Raw genomic sequence first — 24692 nt, 5'->3', positions numbered from 1 at the left:
GATGTTCCTTAGTAACCTCAATTTTTTTTTTTTTTTTTAAAACAGATGGCATGTCTGGCTTCCTTCCAAGTAGATTTTGAGGGTTATATAGGTAGATGATGTCAGAAATGTTGTCTTGCAAAAGAGCACACAAAAAGGAAAAGAAATTCAAGGCAAAGTATTTTTCTGTAAAATATACTCGCTTAAAACAAATATTAGTAGCCTGTAGTAGAGAAAATCATGTATCTGATCTCTCCTCTGTTTAAGGGAAAACTCATCTGCCCTAAACTGGCAGACAAGATGGCTTCAGTCATTTGTAATCATGAACAATCATCTGAGGTCTACCAAGGTGCTCTTTTTGACAAAGAGGGGATTACTTCTTATCTACTAACACAACATGTGCAAAGAGCAGTTGCTTCAGACAGAACGATTAGGTCATATTTTGATGATTTGAAAATGGGTTCCAAGCTAGTCTACAAAACCCACCCAGAAGGTGGTTTGGTAATGTTCAAAAAGAGATAAAGACTAATTATCAATGAAGGGTGAAAAAGATTGAAAAAAGTGCATTACCTAACAAACAGGTTTCTAATGGTAATTCTGTAATTTTCAAGATAAGACGCACACAAGACTAAAGGCTACCAGCTCTCTCCATTAAGCAGCACACACACCTCTTTTGTGTATAGCCTTATTCCTAGAGAGAAAAAGTTGACTGTGAACCTAAGATGACTTTCTCACTATATAGTATTGTTAATCAACAATTATTAATTGTTAGTTGATGATTAGCACATTTTATTAGGAAATCCACAGGTAAACAGTCAATGACAATAAGAGGAAAGACATGACATAAAGGTGTTAGCACTGACAAACAGCATGGCAAAAGCTAAACTCTTTCCACTGAACTGTGATTCTGGGTGAGTTCTGGTCAGTTCCTTGAAAGTCCGATGTGCTTAATGAAGTCCTCATCCAATAGGAGAGCTGAGACAGAAACCATGCCACAATCATTTAATTAGTTCTTAAGTTGAGCACCAATAATGCTAAGAAGATTTCAAAGCAGGATTTCTAGTGATCTTATGAGACCAGTTATTTAATTTCCAAAAGGCATAGTTTCAGCATTCTCTTAATCACTTTCTGTCTTTTGATCCTCTTGATTCCTGGTGGCTAATGGAGACATAATATAATGTTTTAATATATCTGCATCATCCATATTCTGGTAAGAGACAGTTGTAACCATGTAAGAATATACATGGAAAGAAATCAATTGTTTTCATGGATTATAATATGATTTTTCCCATTGTGGCCTCCTATGACATATTAAGACTGTTGCTAATAGCAACAACCTGACATGAAATTCAACAGTGTAAGGTTGCAATAAAATTAGTATTAGAAGCATCTTACTGAGAGCCAAGTGACATTGTAATCATTCTGATGCTAATCAGTCCTTCAGTAAATTGATTGTATTCTATCACACTGAAAATTAATCTTCCAATCAATTGCTCAAGTACTTATATATCACATATATTAAGTTATTAGACAGTGCTCCATAGCATGTTCCATAACATAAAAAGACATATTTCACAGGATAATCTTTAATTTATGACAGTGCTAGACAGTGCAAATACTGTAGTTATTAAAACATGAGTATGGGCATATTAGAGCCAGTGAACCATACTGAATAGTATTGCTACTAGGACCTCACACAAGTAACAGATTTAAGCAAGGACTGGAAATACATTAACTGATTTGCCAAAACACAAATGGTCCAAGGGACATAATTACCTCACATGATGGTACATAGCTAGCTTGTAATGAGAAGTTAAATCAGCTGCTGTTAAATATAGACAGTTCAGTACAATTTAGCTTCTTTGTAAAAATGAATTTAGTGAACTGTGAAAAAAACAATGCCTGACATTTGTATTTGTGAAAACTTAAGGGTGAACATGCTTTTAGAGAAAGTGACATACCTAGCTTCAGAGCACTGACAGATTTTCTGGGACCAGAGACACTTACAACCACTGTGGTTCTGGGGTATATTTTCTTTTGGCAGGAGCCACACAGCAGACCATAACAACCATATCCTCTTAGCTTAACATTACCAATCAGCCCATAACTACCATAGCTTCCTAGCTTAACATTACCAATCCTGTGCAATTCAGTTTGGGAGTAATAAACAATACCGGAAACACAGCAACAAATGTAGAAGTACAGACTCATGGTGAATGATGCAAGTGAGCAGTGCCCCACAGCCCTTCTGGGGGCAGGGAACAAATTCTCCCTGCCTTTCAGATCTGGCAGGGCAGTGCCTGTCAGCACATCCTTGTACAGCTGCAGACACTCAGTAATTCAACTGTTCTCTCACTGCTGTGTTTCTATATCCTCTTGAATCCCTCGCAAGAGAAATCTTTATGAATGATGCCTTCAGCATCAAATGCAAAACCTAGCAAAAAAAGGGAGTGCATTTTAGCTAATGTGCTGTTTCTTTTTCAGCAGCCCCCCTTCTCCCTGGAGAGCTGATTATTCAGTTTACAGGGATTTAATAAAAACTTCCAACTGATTTATTTTTTAATTGTGCTGTACTGTACATAATAAAATCCTCTGTTTTTTCCCCAAGGAAAACACAGTGCACATAATTACCAGGTTGGCCTTACATCCACTTTATTCATGCACTGAAATTGAGGAAGAATATTTCAAGTCACAAACATATCTTTTCAGATCAGATGTTTTCAAGTTATTTCTCTATGGCAGTGGAGCTTTCATGCATTTTATTTATTTTTTAACTGTTGAGTTTCCTCTTTTAAAAAACTGATACACTTGCTTATCATTTGTGATCGGTTTACACAAGCACACAGAGGCTCTGAATTAACCACAGCTGAGGTTATCAGATGTAATGGGACATCTGTCCAAAAGGAATTAGGACACTTTGGACTATAATACTTTCCTCTTAGTGGTAAACAAGTGTTAAATTATTTTTTTTCCCCATAGCCTCGTTCTCAGTCTACGAAACTATCCAAGGAAAAACAACTTACACAGAAAGCACCATGAAATTTACTTATGATCATCTGTTTCATTGTAGGGCTGCTAGATTTGCAGCATGCAGACTCATTTAAAGCAACAGGGCATGTTCACTTACAAAGGCTTTAACAAAACTTCCTCATTTTCTTAAGCCAGCATCTTTTGTTTGTCCTTTATTGGCCACAACATAAGATTTTGCTGATTGAAACCCAGAAAACTCAAGTTTTGAGTTAACACTCTTCCTAACATCTTCCTCTCAGCTTTAGTCTTGACAGTAACTTAGTCTTCCAATGTGTTGTCAAGTGGCTGTAATTCTGGCAGTAGACAATCTGGTATGCTTATACTGCCACTGTACCACTGGTTGGTTAGCGAGCCTGCTTTCCTCCCATAGAAGACTTGTTTTAAACTATAGCTTGCTAAACTCACCAAAATATACTCCCTCCAACAAAAAACTGAGCTGGAAGGCAACAATTCATGCTTACACATAGTGGAATATCACAGGTATGTCCCCCCTCTGCTTTATCTTGCCCTAGGAGTAACCATTTTCTTCGATATGTTTCTGCTAGGTTTGCATTTTGGCAGGTTGAGTAGAATGGAGCATTCTGTACTCTGGTCAGTGATTAATGGTTATGGTTTTTGTTGGATTTCATTAAACCAAGAAAGAAGAGACTTATTTTCAAATTTCCTGATCTTCCTTGAATATTCGCTGGAAAAGAGTTACTCTTCCCCAAGGAAATCGGTGTCCTAGTTCAAGAAGAAGTCCCTTAAGATGCTTGACAACATTAAAATTGTATAACCATTATGGCTTTTGCCACTTAAGATACATTATGCATGAGTATTCGTTTTCAGCCTGATCATTTAAGTTTAAGTTTCCAGCATCATATTTCATATTAACTTTCCTAGCTGGGGACGCATACTGCTCATGGTAGCTAGGTGACAGTTAATCAAATACTTGCACATAATAGCTTTTAAAAGTGATTGATGAGTCCAGGTAAGCCAGCGCTAGTAGCAGTTCAGTCTTACTTAAATTATCAACAATGACAATATTAAGAGCAAGAGGTCAGCTGCATGAAATAAATCAAAAAATTAATCTGCTCTTGGTAGCTCTATTTGCTTGTATATATCTTTTACAGACAAGTATTTTCAAAAGACTACAAAGTGTATATGCCAGAGGACACACTGCAAATATACATGCAACAATCAATGACAGAAAAAGCATTACCCCTTTCTATTTTGTTTTTTGGTCTTCTGTGACAATCTGTTGAAGTATACATGAACATTAGGAGGAAAAAAAAAACAAACAAAACAAAGCACCAGCAGATGGTAGGTCCAAGACTTTCCTTGGTGTCTCTTACTTAGTCTGAATAGTTGCATCAAAGATGAATTTGGCAGCAGTTCTAATATGGATTACAAATTAAGGCACTCTGGAAGCATCATCTATGTCAACCAGTTACGGCTTTAGTCAGAATGACTAGTTTTTCTCTGCTGTTCTCTGTCCCAGTGGTGTTTAGCTCACCATCTAATCATAGAATCATTTGAGTTGGAAGGGACTTTTAAAGGCCATCTAGTCCAAGGCAATGAGCAGACACACCTATGGCTCAATCAGGTGCTCAGAGCCCCATCCAGCCTGATCCTGAGCATCTCCAGGGATACAGCATCCACCACATATCTGGGCAACCTGTTCCAGTGCTTCACTACCCGTATCATAAAAAACTGTTTTCTCATATCCAGTCTAAATCTTCCCTCTTCTAGTCTGAAACCATTTCCCTTTGTCCTATCACGACAAATCATTCTTACAGCCCCCTATTTAGATACTGAAAGGCCGCTATCACGTCTCCCTGGACCCTTCTCTTCTCCAGGCAATATACATAGACAGCACTAAGCACATTTTGGAACACTCCTCGGTGTTTCCTATTACTTCCTATAGGAGGGAAAGTGACTGGGCTCACCTGTGGCTGCTGACTTGCTATAATGATTTGAACCTTGTTTGCCCTTACAGTATTTTCTTACATAGTTTTAATAATGCTGTGAAATATCCTTCTGCAGTCACATGCCTATTGAGTTTTTAGTATGTGTTGAATGCCTGTAGAACTTGATTTAGGGCTGCACCATCTGGAAGGCACAGGAGACTGTTTCCCTCCTCACTGCCCAGGATTTAGATAATCTGAATGAGGTGGTGATGCCATCAAATGATGGTGATGTCCAAGCTACATCCTCGCTATACTTAGACAGAAGAAAGGTGATTAATACACCCATTCTTGCTAAGCAGTCACCATCCACCCACGACTCCTCAAAATCCCTAGCCTGATTTTCTGTTGTTCATTACCTTCATCTTAAACCAAATTTATAAAGCTCAGTGAACCCAAAACTTCTCAGAAAATGAACTTTGCCATCCCAAGTGGAAGAGGCTCCCACCCTGCTGATCCTGACGCAGGGATAAGGGACAGAGTTGCATTATCACTTAGGAAAGGGACGGGAGAGGAACAAGGACTGTTGCTGCTGGAAGCATGCTGTTTTGGTCCCTGTCAGCATCTCTCCAGGATCTGTATCTGTTAATAACTAATTGGTATTTCCTTTCTCTTTCCAAACTATGACTCACGTTCTCCTCTAAGCTAAGATTCTTGTGACAGTTTTACAATTCCAAGTAATGGCACACAGAACACCCTGCCCAAAAAATTTATAATTTTCCGTATTTAGTATAACCATTACTTAAGATTTGTAGAAGCTTTTTTTGAAGGCTTATTTAATGAATACATTTCATCCAGGTATTTTAGCACATTTGAATGATTCCATGGATCAAAGTTCTTGCATACATAGAGACAGTTGGAAATACTACAGTGTCCTATCACATGAATTGACAATTTCCAGCATTTCTGAAGTCTAATTTTCTTTCCTATTTTAGGGACAAATGAACTTGATTGCAGTCTGATTATGGATTCTGGAGATACCGCGTATACAGAATTTGACTTTGAAGACCAGGTAATTTTATATGTATATGCCCTCTTTCTAGACAATTTCCTAGATTATGTACATTCTGTGATATACAATTTGTCTGAGCAGAGTGGCTGATCTCTGAACTTTAAGTATAGCTCAGCATAAGTTCTATTAAGGGCAATAAGTAAATTTGTGATACACAAAGGTTGCTTTCTGATTAAGAAAAAAGAGTGGATATTTATTAAGAGCCCATATCTTCCATTACTATACGCTGCTAACATTCCTCCATGAATGTTAAAGTGTTGCCAAATGATTTTTGGAATGCACTGCAGGTCTACTATGCATTTAAGAACAGGGAATAAAACAATTTTCAGAAAAGAGGCATGGAATTACAAAATACAAAACAACTAAAACCAAGCACTCTTCCCCTGAGAAGTCTACATAAAAATTGGAAAAAAAAAACAACAAAACTTATAGCACGTTGCAACCAGCTTTTCTACTGATTCCATTCCATCCACAGCCAAAGACTAAATTTATATATACCTAAGAAGAAAGAAGGCAGAAAAGGGTATCATATCCCAAGGCATATATAAAAAAAGAGAGGGCTTGCATGTTTCGCAGAAGTTCTGGGGAGAGTCCAGCAAAGTGCCACTAAGATGGTTAAGGGTCTAGAGCATCTCTCCTATGAGGAAAGGTTGTCCACTGTTCATCCTGGAGAAGGCTCAGGGAATTTCATCAATGTGTACTAAAATCTGAAGGAGGGGATGCAAATACTACAGAGTCAGGCTCTCATCAGTGGTGTCCAGTGCCAGGACAAGAGGTGAGGTGCACGTATTGGAACACAGGAGGTTCAGTCTGAACATCAGGAAACAGTTTTTCACTGTGAGGGTGGCTGAGCACTGGAGCCTTCCAACCCTTGCAGTTTCAACCGTTTGGTGATTCTGTAGCCAATCAAAAATACAGGTCTGTACTAGAATTAAAATAGAACTGCATGTGAGATGAAGCACGGCTTGGGTACTATGTTAAGCATAAGTGTTATTATTCTTGTTTCTGAGCTGTTAAAACGTTAAAGACTGACTTACAATTAAGAAAAATTTATTTTTAAAGCCATCTGCCTATCACACTGTTAAAGATGGTGGTTTTGTAGGTTTTAGGTTCTGGCTTTCAATTTTTCATTACTATTTTTGCATTTTCTTAGTAAATACCACAAAGATTTGTGAACATCTTGACAAAGAATATTATTGTGATTCTGTTACCATTTGTCAAAGTGCATTTGAGCGTTCTCCAACACTTTCCCAGTATTTGTAAAAGGTACCTTTTCTTGTGAAATTTTAAATCAAGTGACAAAATTAAGAAAACTGACTTTTCATCCACTATCGTGCATCCATTCACCAGTTTTCTTTCACTGTATTCAATGCAATGAATGCAGTTTATCCTTGTCTGCAACATACTGCATGTTCTAGCCCTACTGATTCTTATTAATTCATAATCCTTCTACTGGGCATTTTGGCTCAGTTATTCCAGTTTGTCTTTTCGTCAATTAGGTGGCATGCCTTCGCCTCCTAATCCCAACTTAAATCCCATTCTTTCCTAAATCCTTCATAAAACATTCTCTAACCCAGGAAATTTTCTTCAGTTTCTCATCTTTGTCTGAACTGTACTTGTTCTTCAGAACAGGGTCTTCATAGTTAATTATGTCCCATAAAGCAGGAATGTATATTTAAATCATGTTTGGATTATGTTGACATTAAATTTGGCATTTTAATGACAAGGTCTTTTAGCAGATTATGAATTCTGAAGAAATTATACTGTTGGTTCATAACGTTTGAAATGTTGAAACAATATGAAAAAGGAGTTTTATAGATACAAAATAACATTAATGTTATATATATGAAAACTACTTATTTGTAACTTCTAGCTATATGTTTCCCTGATGATACATTGCACAGTCCTTAAAAGCATTGACTGTAGATTTGAAAGAAGTTGCATGTTGTTCTTACGTGAGACCAAACAAGAAGACAGTGATGGGACCTTGTTATCTTCATCAATAGCAATTATTCTTTCTGCCAGGTGTGGCTGTTAGCTTTTTTTGTTATTTTATCAGAGCTGCACATCATCATTCTGGAAAGAGCGTAATACCATTATCAAACAGAGAAGGAGAAATTAAGTAAACACTGTGCTAAAAACCCTTCAGTCATAAAGAGATAAGCAAATATGAAGTGGCTGACAATGGTTGTCTTCAGCTGCAAGTAGAAATAATTGATACTTACTAATGATTTCAGATATGTAAATATTTGTATTAACAATATTTTTATACCCAGTAAATATGAGCTATTTTATACAAATATGAAGAAAATATAAAGGAGAAAGCAATAACAACCATGCCATTAGGATCTAAATTTTAGTCTGATACAAAGAAATATTCTTTACAGGAGCAGAGATGGAAGAAATTACCATACAGTAATTCCAGTAACCCAGTGTGAAAAAGAAAATTAGAAATTACTCTCAGGAAGAAAAGATCAATAACTCGGTTCAGGAGTGAAGAAGTGCTCACACTCAAAACTTAAGCTCTTTTTGATTGTGGCAGTGATTTAATACTCCAGCTATTTACCGCATGCTGTTTACGAATTGTGTGAAGCATCAACAACCTTTACACTAAGAATTTCAAGTGGAAAGGGAATGCTTGTCTGGATACAAATGTGTCATGCAGTGATGTTATTGCATAGGAAATCTGTCATGAGAATGTGGGGGATAAGAAGGCTTGTTTCTAAGCAACATTACACAGCTGAGCTGCTAAAAATGTTTTTTTAGCAGAACATCTTGGTAGACTCTGAACAAGAGGAGCTGGAGGTTACAGCAGTACACAGTATGTACTGAAGGCAAAGGCATTGCTGAGGATGAGTAGCACTCAGCAGAACTGAAGCAGACATACACAGATACCTTTGCATTTATTTGTTCTTGGAATGAGGTAGGAAAATCTGCAGTGTAAACTAAGTGAATGAAGAATCACCAGAGTTCTTCAGACATACACTACTTCTTCCAGAATAACCTCTCCTGCCAGCAAGCAGGAACAAGGAGAACAAGTGGGGTGGTTCCACCTGCCAACACACTCATCACCTCACCAAGGAGCGCTCCAAAGCACAGGGAAGTGCTTTGAGAAACGCTCCGTGCCTATCACTTAAACAGTGCAAAGCAGTCCTACTGCAAGTTAAGATCTGGCTTTTCTTGAAGAGAACATGGGGGACACTGAACTTTCATTTATAAAACATACAATACAAAGCTCAAGCCTTTTCCGAGTTTTTTTTTTTAATTGAATTCATGTAACAATCGAAAACAAGGTGATTGTTTTCTGCTGACTATTCATGAATGCTTCAGGAACTAGAACTCTTGTAGTCACTAAGTCCCTACAGCACTGCAAGGTAAGAGGGAAATACTGACTTTTTTTTTAAAAAAAAAACAGTCATTATTCCAAATCACTATTTTTCTTTTCCTTCTCAGATCTATAGCTGGCAAATACCGTATTGCAGAGTGAATAAGCTGTCTATTTAAAATGGCTGACCAAAAACTTTCTTCACACACACACACAAAAAAGGCCATCAGTACCTCTTAGTGATAATGTCTTGCGGAAGAACCTGCTAAAGTTTCACATGGTAGTGCTCTCCATAGCCTTTGCTGGAGCAGCAGTTATACCACTCATGACTCAAAAGAACAAAGTATAGTAAGCTGATAAGTTTCAGATATTTTTACATGTATTAAGACACAGGAAATATGTTTTAGGCCACTCATTTTTGGATGCAGCATTATAGCTTCTAAAGAACTGGGCTACATAGACTATTCTCAATTTTCAGCACTTGCTGTCATGACTAGTGTCTGTTTGGTCTAATAACAATTGCCTTTTATTGCTGAAATGCTCTCAAGTGTGATACAGGTTCTCACTGCTCACCGTGAGTGACAAATATAAAAGAACGCCAATTTCTCAACTTTGCCAAAGAGGCTGTTAATATAACACCACTTGTTTCCAGAGATCAGACAAGTCCTATCTTTAAGAATTGGGTTTTTAATTAGAAACCTACCATTTGGCTTATTTCAAGTGCATTCAGGCTAAAAGGGAGTGCTGAAAAATTGGCTACAGTGAATGCTATCAAAGACTTACAGAACAAAAGAGCATCCAATTACTTTCTTGTGAAAACAAGGCTTTCAAGACAACCTTAGCTAGTCCAAGGAATACTTAAACTAATTAATGAAGAGGTTATATGACTGAAGCGAATACACCCCTGAACAAGTCATTATTAATCTGGTACCTATAAAATGTAATAATAGCAGGTAAACTTCAAGTAAAATCCTTAAAAATATATACTTTGCTTCTTCTAAAGTTTTACTGAATCCTACAATGGCTTGGTTTGCAAGGGAGATATAGCTCAAATCTACAAAACATGAACACATTTTTGTGCCTGAAGGGAAACTACCAGTTCACAACTGAGGTATTTCTCCCACACCCTTCCAGTGTTAGACCACACTTAGGTAAACACAGTGGCACATGCAAAGAAAAGATTGCTTTCCCCTGCCCCCCCCATCTAGTATGTCAAAGATCTGGGAGAAGTAGATGTAAAAAAGACTGAAAGATAATAAAGGTCTTTCTGATCAGCAGTGACAAGCAATCTATTGAATTAAGTAAATTGCATAACGCAATCTTTGCTGCAAATGCAGAATGTTTTATAATTAGAAAATGTGACAGCTCACTTGAAAAGCAACAAGAAAAAACCAAAGTTTAGTGGAGGGAAAAAAAGGCCCTCAAAGAGATTTACTCTCATTATAATGAGAGGAAACAAGTTCTTGATTAAGAGTTGTTGCCGTGCAGTGACAATTCTGCTTGCAGCTTGCTGTCACCTCCCACCCAGAGCACATATACAAATCCGGCCTGCCAGGGAACAGGAAGCTTTAAGCACGCTGAAGAAAAGCAGACTCCATTGCTACCAGAACTATAACAACATTTCTGGCCTGACTGATTATCAGAGCACGAAACCTGAATTCAAGGGTGATGAAAATGCCCTAAAAGCCTATGCAGAAGCAAAACTCAAATATTCTTAAAATGGATGAGCAACAGCACATTTGAAGCTCACTTTTAATTAAAACTCTGTGGATTAAACCAAAAGGTCATTGTGCAGCATTTACTATGCTTTGTACCAGTGCTTTGACTCCATTTTCTCTGCATCTTGATTCAATCCAAGAGTTAGTTCAGATTTGAGATATGGTGCTCCAAGCATTTCTATTAAAATATGACAAAGAGTAAACAGCACATCCACATTAGCAGGGGTAGTTTTCATTGGAACTGCTGCCTTTCAAAATTGGGCAAACACTGATTAAATTATTTAAAGCAGTTAGACCTACAGTATACTATATTAATCATCTGCTTTATCTTTGAGAATACAGGGAACATCTGGTGTAACAGCAGCTTTATTCATATGTATTATACAGCATTAATCATTGCACATCTGAGTAAAATGACCATAAGTATCCAGAAACCCTTTGGGTTTCTGATGTTGAATATCAGCTGTATTTCTCTTTCATTAGTAGAGAGAGGAATCAAGTTGAGTTGCATCTTGTTCTGGAGAGAAACTGATTAAAAACTGGAGTGTGGCATGGAAAAGAAAATGGACTCTAGAAAACTTAGAGGACAGTTGTGAAAAATCTGTCCTTCGATGTTTGTTTTAGATAAAGAGCAGAGAAAGACAGAGTCTAATCTTTAGGGATATTTGCAAAAAAAAAGATAACGCAAAAGCATCCAAATAGATGAAAGAGCTGGACAGGCAGGCCTAACTACAGAGAAAAGATGCTTAATAGAAATGTACTGAAGTCAATGAACAATCTGTTCAGTTCAAGTTGCCATGGAAACTATCCTATTAAATGCTAAAAAAAATCAGCTCTAGAAACAAAGTATTACTGTTTGCCTGTTACAAAGTGCTCCCTTAATAAGCTCAAACTAAGTGTATTTGGTGCTTCTGTATCATTTTGTAAGCTTGAAGATTTCTGTCTTTCAAAATCACCATGGTGCACTGTACTAAAGGCACAAGAAGAAAAGCCAACCAAATGGGTTTTCCCCATGCAAACCACGGCAAAATGGGCAAGAAAAATCGCCATGAACTTAATTTGCATTTTTAATTTGGAAATAGTTGTTTGTTCCTCCTTTTACAGAAATTATTTAGCTTTACTTTCTGATACTGCATGCGTTAGGGGAATGAACTGCCCAGGATAGATGAAATCTTTGTGTTTCCATTTCTTTTCTGCATTTGTAACTGAAGCAGTTGCCTGCCGTTGTGGTCAGGACAGGGCACGATTACCCCTCAGTGAGGACGGGGTTACAAGGAGGGTGAGCTCATGCGAGTTACTGGAGATTTAAACACATTGACAGCACTGTTCTTCAAGATGCGCCACATTTATGCTCCACTGAATATTTCTGCAGCAACTCAGGCAGCTCTGAGACTAGTGCAAGATGTCTGTAGAACAAAGTATTACAATTTACCATATTTTACCTGTGTTTTTCTGGAAATAGCATCAGGATAACGCACTATCTTTCCTCATACCAGCTTGCTTCTCTGGTGGCAGAACTAGGGGCCGCCTTCTTCCATGCACAAACAACTTTGCAGCTGAATTTATGAGTTCTACCCATTACATATCAACCTTTACAGCCCAGAGAATGTGTATTATGCATAGGGAATAAATATCAGGCATTTCACACAGTTAATGCAAATAGGATCCACATCAGAACACTTCACATTGCTCCTACAGCTGATAAGGAAACACACAGATGTTTCTAAATCCTTCTAGATTTAGACACCTGGGTTAGGGCCTAAATCAGGGTCTTCTGTTCACGTTGCCCAGCACCCCAGGAGACCTGTACCAACACTCTTCCTTCAAAGTATTTCAGCAACAATTGCTGCGCTTTAAAGCACTGAAGAAGCACATTTTTGTAGAAAATATTTACTAATCACTCATTTTTACTTTTGTGTTTTAAACTGCAATGATTACAAGGATACTATTTTGCTTTAATGGGTACAGAATCGCTCTTTAAATAACTCATTTGCATTATATTGAAGCAGCAGAATGGCTTCTCTGGGTACAGTAGCAATACTTAAAAAATCCTCAGTGTATCCTCTTGAAACCATATGTTTCCTATTTGGTTTATATTTTCTCCTTACGTACCCAATGATTATGCAGTCATCTTTAGTAATTTGGGCTTACATACTGGGTGTAAAGAGTAAGAACTGACCTATTTTTACAGTTCCTTCATAATAGAGCATCTTGGATCTGTGGAGTTCTCACAGTTAAAATCTTTCTCAACAGATTAGTTCTTTATAAATTCTGTAGAAGATTCTTGTTGAAAGCTATAAAGTACCTAATAAAACATAAGTGGGTGTTCCAGTAAACCTACAACAGGCCTGGTCAAAAGTTAAGCTGGTCTCAAAGGTCTTTGAGAGAGAAAAATTTGAGCACAGCTGTCAACTTATATCTCAGTAGCAGCAAATCATACACCTGAGGCCACACGCTGCTCTTATTTTACAACACCCTGCTCATGTCCTTCTCGATGCCAAGTTCTTTCAGGCGATGCTCTGCTTCCATATTTTTTAAAAGGTCTGTTCTCATTAGCTACATTTCCTGGGTCTACATTTCTTCCCTCTTTCTCCCTGCTGTAATTCTGTGCGTTACGTGTCTGTGCATGCATCTGCTTTTCTGTAAATGGCAGATGTAATCAGGGCATAGCAACACTCACTGCCTCCAGACCTGATCACCTGCCACACAAGAGAGAGACGCCTGCTAACTTTTGGAGTGCCATCCTGAAATTAAACTGCCTCTCCCCCACCACACAGTACTGAATTATGACTGGCAGTTTGAAGAACAGAGCTTTATAGCAAAATGTATTACTGTGCATGTTGGGCAAGTGCTGCAGCATGTGACAATGTGTGTGGGTTAGAAGGAGCTTAGAAGGGAGCAAGCAAGAGAAAAGACATTTCTGAGCATACTGCCTGTTGTAGACATTGCTAACAGAGGACAAATGCTTTCATCTTAAAGAATGATGCAAAGGAATAAGAAAACAAAATGTCTTTAGAAAACTCGGGATATTACAAGAGAAAGGCACATTCTGCCCCTGACTCCTTTACTGTCTTTGTTCTTAAAGACAGTTTGAATTGCTGCAGCATCTTTAGGACTAATGACAGGTTACTTTTTACAGCTTACTTCACCTATTCTGGAGTTTCATTTCATAAAATAACAGAGCTGATACTAACAAAATGAATGAGTGGTGATGATGCATGCAATTAGAAGCATAACATTTTGTAGGTTATCTGTGGAAATTAACCCATGGAGTTTTAGTTCTTTCAAAAGAAACTATTACTGAACTCCACTTTATATGTTTCTTGTCAAAGTATTCATATCTTTGTACCACGATCTTATTGGAAATTTGAGATTGCATTTGCCATCTAAAGCAAAAAGCCAGTAGAACTGCCTTCCAGCTCTGCAGATAGTGCCAATGGCATGCAATGTGAGGGATCCTTTAGCTAGCAGCCCAAGAGCAGGAGCTGAGCAGCACTGACAATGCAGTTGAAATGCACTGGAAGGTTTCCTGCTGCACTCTTATCTGCTGCAGTGGCCTAACATAACAAAAAGACTCCATGGGAGAATTTACAGCAAGTAGCATAAATACTCCAGACAGAGAAGGATCATTTTGGGAGTGATGGCACGTTACAGAAAAGAACAATGCTAAAAGAAAAAAAAAAATAGTAATTTCTGAGAATAACTTTTAGGTACTGGTAATTTTTGTAACAATAGATCTACTGAAGAGTAATAACCTGTATGCGATACAGTATTTTAAAATGTGCAATAGATAATAACTACGCACAGAAAATGTGGGTGTTGAGTGTTGCCATTGCCTTCAAATCACAAAGCTATATTACAAAAGCTTCAGTTCTTCTTCAAGTCAGATTTTCAACCTGAATTCAGGATCCAGTTTACCAGAACACTCTCAAGCTTCCCTGATCATGCCAAGTGCTGCTACCCTACTGGAAAATGTGTTCTCACTCCAAACCCTGGTTGCTAGGTTTGCCCTTTAAAAGTTCACTTCTGTGATATCTTTTTTTTCTAGCATGATTGTGTCTGGAAATCAATATGAAGCTAAATACATTTTTCTTGCTTAATAATCACATACACATTGTGTCTTGCATGTCTTTTAAATCAAGATATATATGATCTTGGTTTGCAAGCGTTAAAAACAAATTAATTTCCCTCACTGTATAGGTATTATAAGGTTTATTTTCAGAGGAAAGTGGCATAGAAACGCTTGTCTTTGCTAAAAACCCAGAGGCAAAAGGGAAACGCTTTGTGTAGATGTTATTACAAAAAAACATTTGGTCTGCACTTCCTGGTTGCACATACTACAAACAAATAAAAATCACCTCAAATAACATCATCACTGTTCTGTCATCTCAATTACTATTCATCTCTTTAGCCACAAGTATCTCCACTGCACTGAGCAGTATGAACTGTGTAAGAAAATACACCTTTGGGGGAAGAAAAACCTCCAAGTCTGGGTGTATTCATACTGTATCTCATTTACACACATTAATTAGTTCTGGACCAGAGGAGGTCAGAGTACAGCAGCCCCTTCTTTCCAGAGCCATATTTCAACAGAAAGTGTGCAGAAAGCAGCTCAGCTTCAAAAGGCTATTTAAGTCTTAAATCAAATTTAAAGGCAAGGAACAATATAGCTCATAAAATCTGTTCCCAGGGACCACTGCCCATACATAAAACTTGCAACTAGCTCAGCGTATCTCATCAAAACCAAACATTTGCTCTTACAGGAAAACAGGAATTTAGAAGACAAATTCCACAGCTCAGCACTGACTACATCCAATCTCTTCTGATGCTCAGCTTCACCTAGCCAATGCTTACTTGGAGTCTGCACGTTTTGTGATCTGAACGCAAATGAACTGCACCTATAAGGGCCCCATTCTGATTTTCATAGGCAGAGTCTACATACATCTAATCTGAAAAACCATCCCCTAGGATTAGGCGCATGCCTATCAAGCCCAGTTGCAAACACATGTCAAACTAAACCACACAGATGGTGACAGACTGGACTGGGCTCAAACAGAGAAACTGTATATCCAGATGATGCTTGACAGACACCTCACGCTGCTTTCTGATTCCCCTGACCATTCTTAACCAGTGAGTTTACTTAATTGACAGCTGAAGTTGATTTTAAGGGTACTAGGTGTAGAAGCATCATTTGAAAACATTAGAAACTGAATTTTATTAAGGACTAAGAATTCAAAGCAAATACACTACAATCTAAACAGGCAAAAGTGGAAATCTAAGTCCTAGATCTGGTTCTTCTTCCATATATAATTGTGTTCTTATTGATAAATCACCTAATATCTCTGCCAAAGCACAAATAATGCCCTTACCACTATTCCAAAAGGAATCACTGGGAAGAATTATGTGGAACTGTAGTGTTCTTTGAAAAAGTAAAATGCTACAGATATGCAGAACACTTGTACTTATAACATGCAAAAGGAGATCTACAGCACTACAGCATGTTGAAAAACTGATGGTTAGATACACCTACATCCCCATTAAAAGAATGCTGATGAGATCACTTTAATAAAGCCACATTCTCAGTACTTGCTTGGACTGTACACATGATGCCCTTTGTATTAGTTATACTTGCATGGGTTTTTTTACTTACATGTTAAGAATTATTCTCAATAAATATTTCCTATGCAGAGAAACTTGCAGTTTTCATTTAAAAGATTTGTGCCTCACACATTCCATTGAATATTTACATTCTTAAATTTTATCTTTAAAACTGTGCTTAATTTTAGGCACTAATCACGATGCAATTTCAGTTCAGTCTCACTCTACTGCCAAATTGAGTTTGTAGATAAAAAGAGAATACAGGGTGTTCAGAAATGAGGAAAATAAGCAGTAGGATACAGAAGCAGCACGGATTTACCATAATTCTCTTAGTCTATAACATATTTTGAGTTAGCTGTGCTTGAATTTGATTGAAATGTATTAATGTGTTATAGAAACACTGAGTGACCATTTTCTTCTCCAATGTCTTCACAAAGACAGTTGAAAAATATATTTAAATTAGAAACTTACAAAGTCAAAGGTGTAGAAGGGTTTACTTGAGAAGGTATGTGTATACACACACACACCGATAGATCTTGTTCCTCCCCACTCCACTCCCTTTTTCTTTGATCATATATTTGATTTGCTCACTGAACTGCCAGTATTGCTCAGTATGATAGAAATACACGTGGCAAATATTCAGCTAATAACATACAGATTTGCCTCCAGACCCAGATCAGCCCTATTTAGGATCCTGACGCTATTTATTTTTTAAAACCTTCCACCAAATAACTCAGAAGAAGGGGGGTGGAAAAATCTCACAGAAGAAAAACATGAAGTTACTTAAAAGTTCAGTATTATGCAGAATTCTTCCCGGTACATACAGATACATTCCAGCTTGAGATTTCAGTTTGTACTCTGTCTTCATTTCGCTGAGCGCTGCTTTATTAGCTGACCCTGTGGAGCGCATACCCCTGTAGCCACATGCCACTTAATTCATATTACCACAATGTTTTATTCCAAGGGAAAGATAGTATAAATTCTCACCTTCTGCATTTTTCAAATATTAGTCACACAAGTTTTTCTTCTCCCTACTTAATTAGACTCATCACTTCAAAATATCATTATATCTAAAGCGATTTCTAAAAAGGACTGACCGAGTTCTACCTGATATCATACCTCCAGTTCTTAAAAATATTTTCTTGAAGATAAAATGGGCCATGCAGTTTCTTACAAATCTCTGCTTGGTTCACATTCCTCCTGAACTGGTTCTCTTGAAGATGCTCGATTCTTTTCTGAGAACTGATGCAGTGCCATAAAGGAGCTATATTAAGTGCTTTTCCCTACAAATGTCATTGCTTTTGTTGATGTAAAGCTTTCTACACCATTGTGTTGTTAGTTAGGTTTGTTAAGTGTCTCTGAATAATCCTGTTTAGCACTGACTAATGAAAGCAACTTCTCTCCCTTTCTCTTACACTACTCATAACATTTTCTTTTTAAAACGTTTTCCCTGATGCAAATTGAATATTTAATCATAATTGTTTTCTTTCATGGCCTCTATTCTCCTTAACCCATGGTTATTTGTGCACTTTAAAAAGTTCCTACAAGAAACTCTGCTATATCTGTTGGAAATCTGAATAAAATGAATCAGGCAATTTTCACCACTATTTTCACAAGGCATGCAGCAACAATAAAGCAATAAGAATTTATTAACGTTGGTGGTGAAAAAAAGACCAGAACAGAGACTGAAACAGAAAACCTCTCACCTTGGGCAACAAACATGCACAGCAATCATATTTAAATCCTAATGAAAAAAGGTCCCATTAGAAAAAAAAATTACTGCTTTCTCTGAAGTGATGTGTGTCCTAGTTCACTAATAGCAAAACTCAAAGACCTGGAGAATTCTGTATCATCTCCTTATTGAATACTGTGACTTTGTCTGTTTGTTTAATTATGGAATTAACTTCACATCCTAGCAATGATAGGCACAACTTATACTCATTAACCTGTACGTACCTACTATCATTCAGTTATTTACTGATAACGAGTTACATGACAAGCCAGAAGCCTGCATTTTCCAACTCTGAAGGCAAATGTCAGCTAGAGACAGATGGAGAAGTTTGCTGGCTGTACAGAATCCAATATACTGTTTATATTGATGAAGCAGTTATGTGACCAGCTGTGCCCCACTGACTGATATGTTTCCACATAATATTTGTAGATGTTACCTGGCTTTAAAGACAGCTGAAATTACACCTTTCTCCAGAGCTCATTAGCAAAAGTTCTGTTCCTCACCTTGCTTTCAATAAAAAACAAACAGCTATGCTGAGAATACTGAAACTGTTCTGCTGCTTATCACTATATTTCTGATTGTAATGGCCAATTTAAATTTAGGAACTGGTGACACTAACTACCAACAGCTCTTTTCCATAGCACTTTGGCAACTAGGCAGAACAGTGCTTTCAATCCAACAGAGGTCAAGTTGTTCACAAGTTAGAGACCTACTGCTAGAAACACGCAATTAGAAGTAAATCTTGTCAAATGTGGCATGAGCACACTGGGATTAACCAGTCTCTAAAAAGGGCTACAGGCTATGAATGAAGTATGGCTCCCTTCACCCAAATCAGCAGGAAAACTGGGTGTACTTTTGGGAGACTTTTTGGGGGAAGTGGTTCTGAGCTGTGAAGGAATACCTTATAATCAGAGCCAGATTAACTGTGGCCTTACTCTACTTTCTTCAACCTGACTTTTCTCACTGCACACCAAGCTGTCACGACCTCTTTCCACTTCAAGCTGGGTGCCACTGAAATCTATGCGAAAACAAAGTTTTGATAGAGTGACTTATTCTCTGAATACGGGGAACTTGTTCTGTCCCAGGCTGCATCCTGAGTTGACTCCTAGAGTTATGAAACAGACACCCTTTGGAAAAAAAGGGATATGAAATCAATTCTTTCATAAACAGTACTTCTGTACCTAAAAATGAGCAGGCACTGATATAAATAGAAATCAATATTTTGATGTTCTTATTTACCTGACTTTGAGTTGTAATTACAATTCGCTTTTTTGGCCTTTCATAGAATTTATTCTGCACGTGAACATGGCTGGTTGGCTAGTTACCCTCCTGGTCTATTCAAGCAAATAAGTTTGGTCAAATAACAACAAAAAAAAGCTGAAAGTTTAGTTAGCTTTTAGAGATCTCTGTCTCTAGTTCCTACATATTTCACCTCTACAAAATCAGATCTGTTCGTAGCTTAAACAGACCTTTATTATCACCTGCTGCTCTGAGCAGCCCAGCATGGTTACTGAGGCATTTCCATTCTGCAATTACAGGGCAGAACAAAGAACATTATTTGAAGCAGCATTACTTGCAAGGAGTACTGCCTCATTCACTTGATCGTAGGGTAAACTTGAGACTGCGATCTTGATTTTTAAAGAAACTTAAACTTCGACTAGAATTATCTGAATTCATAAACTTCAAAGGCATGATAAAAAGCTGAATCTCAAACAAGACTTTCTGTAGGTAATATGTCCTTTGCAAGGTCTAAAGTTTTCTTTGAAGTAATAACACAATAATAAGTGTGCACAGTTAATACTGTCACTTGAATTGGAGGGAAGAAATTAATCTTTTATTTTTACTTTCTTCCCCCAAAATACTCTCCTCCAAACTTTAATTTTACCTTCTTAAAACATACTACCAGTAAGAGAAAGCAGTTCTGCTGCAGTGTAATAGGCTGAGAATCACAGAATAAAAGCGTTCAATGTGGTCAGTGTAATGGCACTTCAGCCTAATGAAGAGTGCTTGTGTTTCAGTGATAATGGGAACACAGGGAGAAATCCACAAGTGCAGTGCAGGAGCCCCACGAATTAGAGCAGCCCGTAGTTTGCCCGTTCTAGTCACCACACTGCTCATTCCACTTAATCTGTTCATGCAGCGATACACACTTCTGATGGTGGCTGTTTCTGAAGCAGAACTCCAAACGACTACAGCTTGTTAGCTCTATGCTAGTGCTGAACATAAACATATTTAGAGTGGACAAGGTTATTTTGAGAGAACCAGCATAATGTGGACTGTACTGATATTAGACACCAATCATGTAATATATGCATGTTATTGTCAAGGTGATCATTATTTTATGAACTATATTATGGCACTGACAATGTGAATGTATTGACGCTACATAACCCAGACTATGGCTTGCATATATGTATATAGTTCTTATTTATAAGAACAGCAAAAAATTCCCACTCTGACTCTCTTGCTCATCAGTGTCTGTAATTCTTCAGTGGTTATATATACAGAAATAGCAAAATAATTCCAAATGATCAAGCATCAGGAAAAAAAAAAAACCACATACCAAGTTCCCCATTTCCCTGGTGTGATCCCTCTTTGTAGCTCAGCAGCCTTTGTAAAAAGTTGTATCTTGCAGTGTATTCTGAAGGTCAACAAATTCAAACTGATTCAGACCAAAGACTAATTTTGTCTTTACATTGTAGTTCACTTCTACCACTGCTCCAGCATTGCCTTTTCACCACTTACAGCTTATCACACCACACTTCAAAACCAATCCAGCGTGTACCTGGGCTGCTTTTATGATAGACTAGAACTGCACAGTTGGAAACAGGAACACACAAAGGTGTTCCTTACAAAAAAACAATAGGGGTCATTGAATTCTCCAGCTACCCTGGGTTCTCCAGGTTTGTGTTCTACAGATTCAAACAGCATTCCTGTGACATGTCTCAACATAGATTAAAACTCAGGTTAGAAAATTGAGAAGACAGACAGAGATAAGCAAATAGAAGAGGAAATGCAAACTACTCTGCAAGAAAAATCCATTTCAATTTGTCAATTTCTTAATTAACAGGAGGAGGATCAGTCAAGTTTTTCTGGTTATGAAAGCACGGGAGGTGAGTTCATTTACCTTTCAAACCTTTTACATTTAATGACAGTACGTAACAACAGATATGTTACATAGAAGCACCTATAACAAACAAAATTAAATGAGGTAAAGGAGCATGTGTTGCAAGTAGTTAACTCAAATAGGCAAATTTCCAGCAGGCTCAGATGGTGCAGGACCACTATCTACACTGGTATAACCAGGGCAATGACTGGGAGCTGGCCAGAAACAAACAAACAAGACACAACAATTTAAGCAAAGGGAAGCGCTTTAGTTCATACTGGAATTCTGGTGCTAAAGTAACAGATACTTGGATTTCAACTGAGTTTATTATTTGGCTCAATTTGAGATTCAGGGCAATTTAAGGCTACATCTCTGATATAGTGCACCAATAACATCTGAATGGATTGTGGATAAATTTCTGTCCCAATTATGATCTAATTATATATTCAAAAAAAGATGCAAGGGGTTGGGAGGCAAATTATTACATCAAGGTGCATCTGCTGATTTTTTGTTTTTGTGTTTTCTTTTTTTTTTTTTTTTAAGATGAGTTATGTACGTAAGGTCTAGCTTTCAAGTAAAGGTTTTTTTTTTAATATCTTCAGTGACAGCTAAAAGGGTGGGAGATAAATGAACAGGGTAATTGTTTCTTTTGCAATGCAGAGCAGAAAGCAAATCCAGTTTAACAAAATAGATCACCTCACAGTGTGGAAAGTCAGCAAGATTGATATGAGTAGGTGTTCCCAATACAATGACTTTTATTTTTTATCTTAGATTTTTCAGAAGACCTGAAGAAATCAAACATCTTTTTTGTAGTCGGTAAGTAGAATTTTTTGTCTAACTGAATTTTAAAGTCCATGGGTTTTTTTTAGCTTTGATTATAAGTATGTGATTTCTTCTAAAGATTAGCAGAAGTATTTAGCTGAGTATTTACAGTGCAATCATAGAATCTGTAAGACTGGAAAAGGCGTCTAAGGTCATCTAGTTCAACAGCCAACTCATCACCACCATGCCCACTAGCCGCATCCCTAAGTTCCCAGTTCCCTCAGCCACTCCTCATAAGATGCTTCACAGCCTCATTGCCCTTCTCTGGACACAGTCCAGGGCGTTGATGTCTTTCTTGTAGTAAGGGACCCAGAACAGAACACAGCACTTGAGATACAGCCCCACCAGTGCCAAGCACAGAGGGACAGTCACCTCCCTGCTCCTGCTGGCTGCACTATTTCTAACACAAGCTGGGATGCCATTGGCGTTCTTGACCACCTGGACACCCTGCTGGCTCGTATTCAGCCATAGTGGTTCAGTCTTGAGACAAGGAGTCAGGATGTAATATCACATTCTTATCCTGTGACTGACCATGCTAACAACCACTGTGTGAAGTTCAGAGCAGGAGGCATGTCAAAGAGTGAATTAATTCAAACAATCATAGTTCTTGTGCCGTTACAGCACTGCTGAGTGACCTCATGACAAAGCTGACTCACTAGCTTTAGTTAAGATGTTATTCATTACTTTAGGTGAAAAATCAGCTCTCTACACTTCTTCGTGAAACCTCTTTTGTAAATACAGATTTAAATATTACATTTGCTTAATGAGCCATTAACAGGCTGTTACCTTGCATGAAGCTTAGCGTGCACTGAGGCTTTGCAGGTTCATGGTCTAAAATATATTTGTTTTCTGGAAGTCCACTGAGGAAAAACACCGTTGTAATGTTCAATATAATATAAAGGGAACTAATGTAAGCCACAAACATGTGGAATAATCTTTTTAAAAAACATTATAACTAGAAGATTAACAAGTTTCAACTGAAAGCTTAGTACTAGTTACTTGGAAAGAATCATTGCTTCCTTTAAAATCAAGCGGAGCTTTTCAAACAAGAACAAAACACCACTCTTTCATCAGAGCAACATGAAAAGTAGTCTTAACCACAATGATCAGTGCATGGCTTTATCATACTGAGCTAATGCAATACACAATAGCACATCCAGAAAATTGTCCTTCCTAACAGCATTAGTGGGTACATTATCCCTCCCCATCCTCTTACAGGAGTTTTGTAAGGCACGGCCACATTTGGCTTTGGCTGACGCTGAAACCTAAGCAGAACATTTCCAGGAATTTTACTGCACTTTGGATCTGAGGCCAACTCCCCACTACTCTTAAACTTAATGTTTTAAGGTCAGGGTAAATAAGACCAGCTTTCCAGCTGGCACTCTGAAGACATTATCCCCACCTATATTTGCAGATATTATCAGCTGTAAACACTAGCTTCTGCATACAGGGGGGAAAAAAAATGAAAACACTTTATTTGTCCAAGATACATCATTGTCCAAGACCTTGAACAACCTTATCTAACTTATCAGATGAAGTCCCATCCAACTGAAATTATTCTACAGTACTTGTATTAAGGGTCCTTCTACAATCAGACAGGCAGAGCATGAGCAGTGCTGATAATTTAAACCCAAATCAGTCAAAGTGCCAGCTGCAGAAAGGGATGAAAGCTGCTTTCTCTGACTTTCCATGTAAAGAGAACCAGTATGTTTTCTTTAAGAGAAAAACCTCAGTGATGTCCTGTTCCACACATCCAGGACATCACCTCACTGCCAACATGCACTCCAGGATGCTTTCTGGTTAAAAACATCTTCCAGAAAAAAAAGATTTATTTTTAATGCAGTATCATTCTTGTACGGTTTCACTCAGATTAAAATCATGCCTGAACAACAGACAAAGCGCTATTTAGGAGCTTTCAAATGCCGTATTCTGAAGCTAAGATTTTTGTATTTGTATAAATAATTCAGGTAGCACTGCCAAACTGATCAAGGCCCCCCCAGAATCATAGCCTGAACATAAGAATAGTTTGACAGATTCTTTTACTTTCAGTTCTGACTTCTGAGCTCCACCGTACAGCTAAGTTTCACCTGCAAGCACTTTCCCATCATACAAAGATGATACTCATTACAAAAACAAGGTCTAGAAATTGCAACATTTTTGCAAAAATTGATATTTTTGTAAATCCTGCTGTTGGCATTTTATGTAAGTGTTCATACTATTTGGTATATAATGAACTCATAAGACTTAGCAAGCTTAAAAGAGAGACATCCCAGTCTGACTGTATGACAGTTCCACTTTGCAAACACTTCCGACAGCAAAGCCAGTCCACAAACAGCTTGCCTTGCTTGTTCCTGACCCCGCTTGCTCCCTGCAGCAGTCCCAGCTCCCTCTACCATCATTAATTCATCTGTTTGTGATGTTGTG

The 24692-nt window shown here is 37.8% G+C and overlaps 1 protein-coding gene across 3 annotated transcripts in view; it reads left to right on the top strand.

Moving 5' to 3' along the window:
- Positions 1-24692, top strand: part of AK5 (adenylate kinase 5) — an 85958-nt gene that overhangs the window by 42133 nt on the left and 19133 nt on the right. For all 3 annotated transcript variants that reach the window (XM_021405493.1, XM_021405492.1, XM_021405494.1), the window contains 3 exons: positions 5891-5967; positions 21411-21453; positions 22218-22262. In XM_021405493.1, coding sequence (XP_021261168.1) covers positions 5891-5967; positions 21411-21453; positions 22218-22262 — 165 coding nt within the window. The remainder of the gene's footprint in view (positions 1-5890; positions 5968-21410; positions 21454-22217; positions 22263-24692) is intronic.

Source organism: Numida meleagris, chromosome 7 (assembly GCF_002078875.1).
Source record: "Numida meleagris isolate 19003 breed g44 Domestic line chromosome 7, NumMel1.0, whole genome shotgun sequence".
NCBI classification, from domain to species: Eukaryota; Metazoa; Chordata; class Aves; order Galliformes; family Numididae; genus Numida; species Numida meleagris.
This window is presented reverse-complemented; position numbering and strand designations above follow the sequence as displayed.